Source organism: Micromys minutus (genome assembly GCF_963924665.1).
Source record: "Micromys minutus genome assembly, chromosome: 10".
NCBI classification, from domain to species: Eukaryota; Metazoa; Chordata; class Mammalia; order Rodentia; family Muridae; genus Micromys; species Micromys minutus.
The window spans coordinates 47,263,288-47,272,650 of record NC_137979.1 but is presented as its reverse complement, the minus strand read 5'-3'; the positions used below and the strand labels follow the sequence as shown (position 1 = coordinate 47,272,650).

The following is a 9,363-nucleotide window of genomic DNA, read 5'->3' as shown; positions in this document are numbered from 1 at the left end:
AGCTGTTGCGCACCTCGGTTGTTTAATACATTAGGGTAGGTTGGAGCCCCTAGGGCCTCCTCTCTTGAGTCTCATGGCCTGGCCTGTTTGAGCTTCAGAGGGAGGTAGCTACTATTTCCGACTCTTCACCCTCAGCAAAAAAAAGCTGAGGGACTTTAAGGCTACTGCACACCTTGGTTGTTTAATACGTTAGAGTACGTTGGGGCCCTTGGAGCTTCCCCTCCTGAGTTTCAGGGCCTGGCATGTTTGGGTTTCAGCAGGAGGTAGGCACTTGGTTTGTCCCCTGACCCACAGATGACCAGAGGGGGTCAGGCTGCATGTCATGGCTGCAGGATCTAAGGCCGTCGGGAGTTCCATTTGTCTGTGCACACTCTGCTCCATGCGGTAGCGGCCTCTGGCTGGGTCATTCGACTCCAGTTGCCGTTTGCCGGTCACCATCAGGTTCGGTCCGTCTATCCGCACCACCAAGTCCTCCGGAGCGAAACCTTGGGCGTCCACCTTCATCTGGAAACTTGGTTCCTCACAGCCATTGCCGGGCGCCACAACCAGATCATCCTTGAGCAGCCTCACTGGCACTGTGGCCACTTGATTTCGTTCAACAAGGGCCTTGCTGGGACATCGGGAAGCCGCCCGGTTTTCCGCGGGTTCGCGCTGCCCGGTGGAGAAACTGCTCCCTACCCGATGCATCTGAGGGTGCAACTGTTGCCTGAAGGCACGAGGGCTTCTCCCCACCCCCCACTTTCCATCCTCGGGGGCGGGTGCGCAGAGGAAGGGCCCGCCCACTCTTTACCTCCAGAGGGGCGAACGCTCAAGTCAGCTAAGTCTGTCTTCCTTCCAAGAGGTGCTGCTTTTGTCCAGGACCTGCTTCTCCCTGGGCCCTTCCTTCTTAAGAATTGGGCCTGGGGCAAGAAATACTGTTCCCCGGACTGAGCCAAAAGAGGAGGCCTTCCTGATCTTCCAGGAAGAACTATCTCTTCCCCGTTCACTGAACTAATAATACATGGGGAAGAAACTGGATATTTCTCTGGCTGCCCCTACCCTGACACTAAAGGGTAGGTAGGGAAAATGGAGATAGAGAGGATAGAAGGGAATGAGGTCAGGAATCTTCACTCTAGTTTTAAGACTGGCTAGACAAGCCATATTTGCCTATTCATAGAATAAAACTGGGGACCACTCCCTAGCCTCTGCAGAGTTGGGCTGAGGCTGTCTCTCTGGTTCTTTAATTTTCTGCCCCCACCCCCAACACATACGCACAATTTATCAGCAACATGGCCCACATCTATGTCTTTGTTCTGTTGAAAATAAAACCGTTTCTGTTTAACAGCAACTAAAGTATAGAAAAAGCGGTTGTCAGAGTTAATTCATATGTGTGAACACCACACAGTACAAAATGTAGAATTAATGTTACATTTCATCCCTATTGTATCTGCAAGCCTTAGTCGGCAGCCACAATGGGGCAGGCTTTTGCAAAGTAGACTAACCCCAGGTCCAGGCCTGTTCTTCCACCTATAGACTTTAAAAGCGCAGTGCCCACAAATCTTCCATGTTGCCAGTGTTCTGGGGTGCCTCTTGTCCCCAAGAGGATAGCAATTGTCACTATCCAGGATGGCTTAAAAAGATTAGAGTGAAGTAGTGGTCAACCCAAGATGCTCAATCAAGCAACATTTGGTTGTCTGAAACCCAGAAAAGAGAAAAGTCTGCAAGGCCGAAGGATGGGAAGCGGCAAAGGAAGACTACGACTCCCATCGTGCGCCGGGGCAGCGACGCCTGCGCACTGTGCGCCGGTTGCCCATGCGGCCCTAGGGCTGGGAGCGCGGCGCCGCTCCGCTGCGGGGGAGGCCATGGCGGAACCTTCCCAGGCCCCAAACCCGGCCCCGGCAGCGCAGCCCCGGCCCCTTCAGTCCCCGGCCCCTGCCCCAACTTCGACTCCTGCGCCCAGTCCGGCTTCAGCCCCCACTCCGGCTCCTACTCCGGCACCAGCTCCTGCCCCAGCTGCAGCCCCAGCCGGGAGCACAGGGACTGGGGGGGCAGGGGTAGGAAGTGGGGGAGATCCGGCTCGACCTGGCCTGAGCCAGCAGCAGCGCGCTAGCCAGAGAAAGGCACAAGTCCGGGGTCTGCCGCGTGCCAAGAAGCTTGAGAAACTAGGGGTCTTCTCAGCTTGCAAGGTGGGGGCGGGGCCTAGGGCGAAAGGGGCGGGGCTTGGGGCATCCTAGGGCTCCGGGTGGGAATGGGGGCGAAGCTCTAGCGTCAGAGCCGCTCCTGCGCTTGGGGTACAGCATCAGCTGACTGATCCTTCCGCCTCCAGGCCAATGAAACCTGCAAGTGCAATGGCTGGAAAAATCCCAAGCCCCCCACTGCACCCCGCATGGATCTTCAGCAGCCAGCTGCCAACCTGAGCGAGTTGTGCCGTAGCTGTGAGCACCCCTTGGGTAAGGTGTGCTCTTTGGAGCTGGGGTGGAGAGCAGGAGCCAGGTCCTGTTTGAACAGGGTGACATAAAGCTTCTTAGAGAAACCAGAGACTTTCTCTAAGGACAGATTGGGTAGGGAATAAATGTGAATGTCCCATGGAAGGAAAAAAGGAAATCTGCCTTCCCAGAAGAAGCAGGGAGCTACCAAGGGCTGATGGGAGAACTGAGAACACTGGGTCTCCCTGTCTGTCAAGAATTGGAGAATCAAAGGTGTGTCTGCTGGTTAGGAGGAAGTACAGGAATGAACCCTGGTGAGTTCTTCTAGTCTTCCCAACCCCAATGTAACCATCTTGCAGCGGACCATGTGTCCCACCTGGAGAATGTGTCAGAGGATGAGATTAACCGGCTCTTGGGAATGGTAGTAGATGTAGAAAATCTGTTCATGTCTGTTCACAAGGAAGAGGACACAGACACCAAGCAGGTCTATTTCTACCTCTTCAAGGTGAGCTTTCACGGAATAAAGATGGTGAAGCGTTTGTGTGTGTTGGGGATCTTGCTCTCTGAGCTCTCCTAGCCCTATTTCTCCCCATTCCTCCTCCTTACAGCTCCTGCGGAAATGCATCCTGCAGATGACACGGCCAGTGGTGGAGGGATCCCTAGGCAGCCCCCCATTTGAGAAGCCTAACATTGAGCAGGTAGGACAGGCACGTAGCAGAATTAAGGGCAACTTAAGAGGGTTCATAGTCTGTTTTACTTACTTAAGCTGAGAACAGGAGAGGTTCGAAGAAGGGACGTGGTATTTGCTCGCCTCAGGGTGGGTGTGGAGGTTGGAAGGGTCAGAGGTTCTCTTCACAAAGGCCCCTGCTGGCTGTTCAAACCTCCTCCTGATTTAGTCACCTCCATACTCCTCAGGGTGTACTGAACTTTGTGCAGTACAAATTTAGTCACCTGGCCCCACGAGAGAGACAGACAATGTTTGAGCTCTCAAAGATGTTCCTGCTCTGCCTTAACTACTGGAAGCTGGAGACACCTGCTCAGTTCCGGCAGCGATCTCAGTCTGAGGATGTTGCTACCTACAAGGTCAATTATACCAGGTAAGCCCAGGCAGGGCCTCACAGGGGAGGCTCGTACAGCCAGTCTGGTGGTCCCCGCCCTCACCTACCACTCTGCCTTCCCCAGGTGGCTCTGTTACTGCCACGTGCCCCAGAGCTGTGACAGCCTCCCCCGATACGAGACCACTCATGTGTTTGGCCGAAGCCTTCTGCGGTCCATCTTCACTGTCACCCGCCGGCAGCTACTGGAAAAATTTCGGGTGGAGAAAGACAAACTGGTGCCTGAGAAGAGGACCCTCATCCTTACTCATTTCCCCAAGTAAGGCTCGGTCTGGCCTGTTGGGATTTTGCCCCAAATTCATGTCCTTGCTGTTGTCCCCTTTTTTCCAGGAAGGCTTCCTGGATTGGTCCCTCCTCTCCTTCCATGGGCCTTCTGGGATCTGGGTGTCTACCTGGCAGATTTGCCCATGGCCCAGAAGCTACTTGCTAGTATGTGCTAGTCTGGGGATGGTAGGTACATGGCCCAAGCTAACGCTACCCCCCTTCAATCCTCTAATAGATAGATTGCTACTAATAGTTTCCTGTGGGCACCTGGATACCGCCTCAGAGCCCCTCCTACCACAGTGCTCCGAGAAGTCAGGGTGTACCTATGAGGTGAAGCCGTCATCCATCTCTGTGCTTGTCCTTTATACGTTTGCCTCTATTGTGCCGCGTCTTCTTCCCATTTGAGTCTGGGTTATGGCTCCCATAAGTGTGGAAACAAGCATGTGGGAGCAAGAGGTGGCAAGGATGGGTAATTCTAGACCAGTTTGATAGAGGAATAAGGTGATCCAGGTGACTGGGTGCCCTGTCTAGCCACACAGCGTAGGATGGCAGCAGTTCATTCCCATTCTCCTTGGCCATTCATTCCCATAATCTCCTCGATTACTTCATGACAAAATTGGGTCTCTAATCTCGATCCTGGTTGTGTCCTATCCTGAACAGGAGGGGGCCTGATCCCCACTCTACATACTAAGCTTTCCCAGACAGCTGCTGTCTCCTCCTACCCACTGAGAACAGGGTCTGTCTGTCTGGCCTCTCTTCCCTCTGGGGTTTGGCCCAGGCTAGTCCTAATTGAAGGCTGGAGTTGTGGGACAGTTGTATCCTCCCTGTAGGTTCCTGTCCATGCTTGAGGAAGAGATCTATGGGGCAAATTCTCCCATCTGGGAGTCGGGCTTCACCATGCCACCTTCGGAGGGGACACAGCTGGTGCCCCGGCCAGGTAAGTGGCACAATAGCTCCACAAGGTCTGCTTGGCCTCCATGGCCTGCTGTCTCTGGGATAACAGTGGTGGGGTGTGGTAGCAGTGGGAAGGTACCTTGAGGCTCAGATAGGACTAAGAAGACTGGATGCTTCTGAAGGCCCTGCCACAGCCTCTACGCTTATACCCTCTACTCCCCGTCCTCGATTACTTCTCTCTTGGCAGCAACAGTCAGTGCAACAGTTGTACCCAGCACTCCCATCTTCAGTCCTACTATGGGCGGAGGCAGCAACAGCTCCCTGAGCCTGGATTCCACAGGGGCTGAGCCCATGCCAGGTGGGTACTTAACCACTGATGTCTGGCCCCCATTCACTCTTCCTTCCACATTTCCTGCTATCCCGGGGTGACCTTGTCATCCTCCTCAGCAGGAGAGAAGAGGAAGCTTCCTGAGAACCTGACCCTGGAGGATGCTAAACGGCTCCGAGTGATGGGTGACATTCCCATGGAGCTGGTCAATGAGGTCATGCTGACTATCACTGACCCTGCTGCCATGTTGGGGCCTGAGGTAGGCATCCCAACCTGCTGATCTGTGGGGGAAGGAATTCCCACACCCCAGCCCCCGAGGCCTTTGGTTACCATCCCTCTTCTGCCTAGACGAGCCTGCTTTCAGCCAATGCAGCTCGAGATGAAACAGCTCGTCTGGAAGAGCGTCGAGGGATCATTGAGTTCCACGTCATTGGCAACTCTCTGACGCCCAAGGCCAACCGGCGTGTGCTGCTCTGGCTTGTGGGGCTGCAGAATGTCTTCTCCCACCAGCTGCCACGAATGCCCAAGGAATATATTGCCCGCCTTGTCTTTGACCCGTGAGTCCCTGGGGGCCCCAGTCCCAGATCACCTCAACTTCCCCATCCCTCTACACTGGGCACTTTGCTAATTCCAAGGCTCTACCTTTCCCTCTGTTCTTGTCCCTGATGACACTTCCCTCTTTCAGGGCTGAGGGACCTGGGGAGCAAAGAGAGCACAGGTGAGTTCCATGACATGTCCCTTCTCTCTTAGGAAGCATAAGACCCTGGCCTTGATCAAGGATGGGCGGGTCATCGGTGGGATTTGCTTCCGCATGTTTCCCACTCAGGGCTTCACGGAAATCGTCTTCTGTGCTGTCACCTCAAATGAGCAGGTCAAGGTGAGCGCAGTGCCCCTGACCATGACCCTGTTTTATCTGCCTGTGACTATGAACCAAACCAGCCAAAACGGCGGGATATCTGTGCCCCAGCCCTTCTTGTGTCAACATACTCCTACAGGGTGGCAGCTTCATCTTAATAGATGATCAGTGAAAAAATACTGGTTTAAAAAAAAGGAATACGCTGGACAATAGTTGTGTACACCATTAATCCAAGTACTAAAGAGGCAGAGACAAGCAGATCTTTCTGATTTTGAAGCCAGCCTGGTCTACAGTATGAGTTCCAGGATAGCCAGGCTACACAGAGAAACCCTGTCTAGAAACAACAAAATAGTGGGTGTCGTTCTGAGGGCTGGGCAGATGGTTCTTTTGGTAAAATGTAAATATGAAGGCCTTCGTTAGAACCTCAGCACCCGCATTAAAAAGAAGAATCCCTGTCTTGAAGAAACAAGTACCCAGATCAGCAATGATTTTTTTTTTTTTCCTTTTCTGATGTTGGGATGGAATGCAAGGCCCTGTGCACACTAGGCAAATGCTCTACCATTGAGTTCTTCTCCCAACATTGAATATATTTATGTTAACCTTAGGGATATGTTGTTTCAGAGAGGGGCCCATATAGCCAGGTCCAGCCTTAAGCACACTGTGTAATCCAAGGGGGTCTTAGATTTGTGGTCCACTTCTCCCTGCCTCTGCATTGCTGGGGTTACAGGTATGCACCACCATATCAGGTCTTACCCATTGCCAGGTTTTTGTGCACTGGGAGTGAGTGTTCTGCTAACTGGGCTCCACTCCAAGGCAGCAACACTGTTAGAGTGAACCTTTGTGTCTTTGCAGGAAGGTTTAAGTACCTTGGGGAGTTGATAGTCCCAGCTACTGTCTGTTTTCACAACAAATTACTTTTGGGCTTTTTGTTCTCCTGTTTTGTATACATTGTCTGTGTGGTCCTGACATGAGTGGGCCTCTGGGACCCCTTTCTGTTCTTCCCCAGGTGTGGGGCCAACAGCTGTGATAGGTTGGAGCCCAGCTCTGCTGTGTCCGTGGTCCACTGACCTCAGATCGTTCTTTGTACACAACCTGGCTTTCAGGGTTTTTTGGTGGTGTTTTTCCTTTGAGAGGAGCTTTTGATACCTAGTCGTGGGCTAACTGGGGAATGGGTCTTTGAAGAATTAAGTGCTGGATGTGGCTCTGAGCAAGCATGTAGAAATCCTTTGCTTTCTCTCCATAAACTCTGATCCTCTGCTGGCCACCTGTCCTCTTTGCCTTGGCTTCTTCGTCTCCTTTCCACTCTGTTCCATCTCCCCCATAGGGCTATGGCACCCACCTGATGAACCACCTAAAAGAGTACCACATCAAACATAGCATCCTTTACTTTCTCACCTATGCTGATGAATATGCCATCGGCTACTTCAAAAAGCAGGTAAGCCTTGGGATCACCATACCTGCCCTCTGGGGCCCCAATTTGTGTGCATAACATCCAGTAGTAGAGTCCCTTTTGGTCCCCTATTGCACTTGGCACCAGTGAGGAAGCCCCTCCCCCTTCCTGTTTTCTCCCTACCTGTTGCCACCCAGTGAAGAACAAGGCCAGGGATTGGAAGGTCTTTTGGGGATTGGAAGAAGTGAGGAGCAGCCGGCCTGGAGCCTTTGCAGAGGCAGGTGGAGTTCTCATACTGCCACCCTGGTGTTCAGAGGTGTGAGAGGAGACATGCACTGTGTCTCAGCTACTCTTGGACAAGTGGCTGTGAAAGTTGGAGGATCCTTGCTGATGGATTGGGTCTTAACTCTCCACTCACCTAGGGTTTCTCCAAGGACATCAAGGTGCCCAAGAGCCGCTATCTGGGCTACATCAAGGACTATGAGGGAGCGACGCTGATGGAGTGTGAGCTGAATCCCCGCATCCCCTACACAGAGCTGTCCCACATCATCAAGAAACAGAAAGAGGTGCACGTGTGTCTCCATAGGGATTTTGTGGGTGTGCATTGGGGAGCTAGTGTACTGAGACATTAGTATATGTGTGTTTATGCGTGGTGGAGACAGGCCAGGTCTGAAGTTCTTGCCCTGCCTCTTAGAAAAAGCCAGAAGTAAATGTTACCATTTACTGACCATGGTCTTGGGGGTGATTGGGCCTGAGTTGGCTCCCTTAGACCCTTGCTTCCTCAGATCATCAAGAAGTTGATTGAGCGCAAACAGGCACAGATCCGCAAGGTCTATCCTGGACTCAGCTGCTTCAAAGAGGGAGTGAGGCAGATCCCTGTGGAGAGCGTCCCTGGCATTCGTGAGCAGGGGCCTTGGCTGAAAGGGCAGGAGGGCATTCTCAGGGCATGGACAGGCATTCTGAGGGATGTCTTCTCCCCCTTTGCAGGAGAGACAGGCTGGAAGCCACTGGGAAAGGAAAAGGGGTAAGTGTTCAGTCAAGGGAAATGAACATGAGAAATGGGGGAGGGGCACAAGGACCCAGATCTCAGACTTGGTATCTCTCATTTCCAGCAAGGAGCTGAAGGACCCGGACCAGCTGTATGTGACTCTCAAAAACCTGTTGGCTCAGATCAAGGTGGGAGGCCAAGGTCTTCTTGTTGCTAACTGAAGTGGGTGGCAGTCTTCAGTTGGGTAAGTGAACACTGGGCCCATCCTTAACTCATCTGTTCTCTCTAGTCACATCCCAGTGCCTGGCCATTCATGGAACCTGTGAAGAAGTCAGAGGCTCCTGACTACTACGAGGTTATCCGTTTTCCCATTGGTGAGGACCCTCATACTGACTTCCTTAGCATGGGCCCCCAATCTGCTCCTGTCTGTCCTGGGTCAGGTGCTCACCATGGTGGGCAGCCCCTCTTAAAGTCATGTGCCTCCTCCCTTGTGACCCAGACCTGAAGACCATGACAGAACGGTTGCGCAGTCGCTACTATGTGACCCGGAAGCTCTTTGTAGCTGACCTGCAACGGGTCATTGCCAACTGCCGGGAGTACAATCCTCCAGACAGTGAATATTGTCGCTGCGCCAGTGCCCTGGAGAAGTTCTTCTACTTCAAGCTCAAAGAAGGAGGGCTCATCGACAAATAGTGCCCAGCTGGGATCCACTTCTGTCTCATCAGATGCGTTTGGGTGCTCCCAGCCCCCCTCTCCCTGACTCAACAGGAGAAACTCCAGCCAGGGACCGGAGATCTTGCAGACCTTTCGGCCAGCAAGCTCTCTTCCCACCTTCATTGCATCCGACCTTGGGGGGATGTCTGGTCTGGGGCCAGCCCCTTGTAGAGCGTCTGGTGACCAGGGAATAAACTGCTGGTCCTTCCAGAGTTATGCAGGTTCAGCATCAGGTGCCTGTTTCCCAAGGCCAGGACTACTCAGAAGCCTCGACATGGAAACAGATCAGACTGGAGGAACCACGAGGGGCCTTGGCTTGTCCTACACTGTTGTCCACTGTCCCACAGGGTTGGGGGCAGGAGGACCATTCATTCCTTGGCATTAATCCCTTGGAGGGAACAATAAAGCT

The 9,363-nt window shown here is 53.0% G+C and overlaps 2 protein-coding genes across 5 annotated transcripts; one reads left to right on the top strand and one right to left on the bottom strand.

Annotated features, from left to right (window-relative positions):
• Positions 1 to 189: 189 nt before the first annotated feature.
• On the bottom strand, positions 190 to 687 carry HSPB9 (heat shock protein family B (small) member 9; the record flags this gene model as incomplete). Its single annotated transcript, XM_080922450.1, has 1 exon — positions 190 to 687. The coding sequence occupies one exon, from the start codon at positions 685 to 687 to the stop codon at positions 190 to 192; it is 498 nt and encodes a 165-aa protein (XP_080778576.1).
• A 1,100-nt stretch (positions 688 to 1,787) lies between these two features.
• KAT2A (lysine acetyltransferase 2A) lies at positions 1,788 to 9,323 on the top strand. 4 transcript variants are annotated; one of them, XM_080924456.1, is made up of 18 exons: positions 1,788 to 2,165; positions 2,306 to 2,429; positions 2,765 to 2,910; positions 3,014 to 3,103; positions 3,321 to 3,502; positions 3,588 to 3,779; positions 4,615 to 4,721; positions 4,926 to 5,036; positions 5,126 to 5,265; positions 5,355 to 5,563; positions 5,757 to 5,883; positions 7,187 to 7,297; positions 7,675 to 7,818; positions 8,038 to 8,152; positions 8,240 to 8,276; positions 8,365 to 8,428; positions 8,530 to 8,614; positions 8,740 to 9,323. In XM_080924456.1, the coding sequence occupies exons 1-18, from the start codon at positions 1,842 to 1,844 to the stop codon at positions 8,931 to 8,933; spliced, it is 2,502 nt and encodes an 833-aa protein (XP_080780582.1). In that variant the 5' UTR covers positions 1,788 to 1,841; the 3' UTR covers positions 8,934 to 9,323. The 4 variants fall into 4 exon arrangements, with proteins under 4 accessions (XP_080780582.1, XP_080780581.1, XP_080780580.1 ...); XM_080924455.1 differs by having other exon boundaries at positions 1,809 to 2,033; XM_080924454.1 differs by having other exon boundaries at positions 1,809 to 2,165; positions 5,129 to 5,265.
• Positions 9,324 to 9,363: the final 40 nt, after the last annotated feature.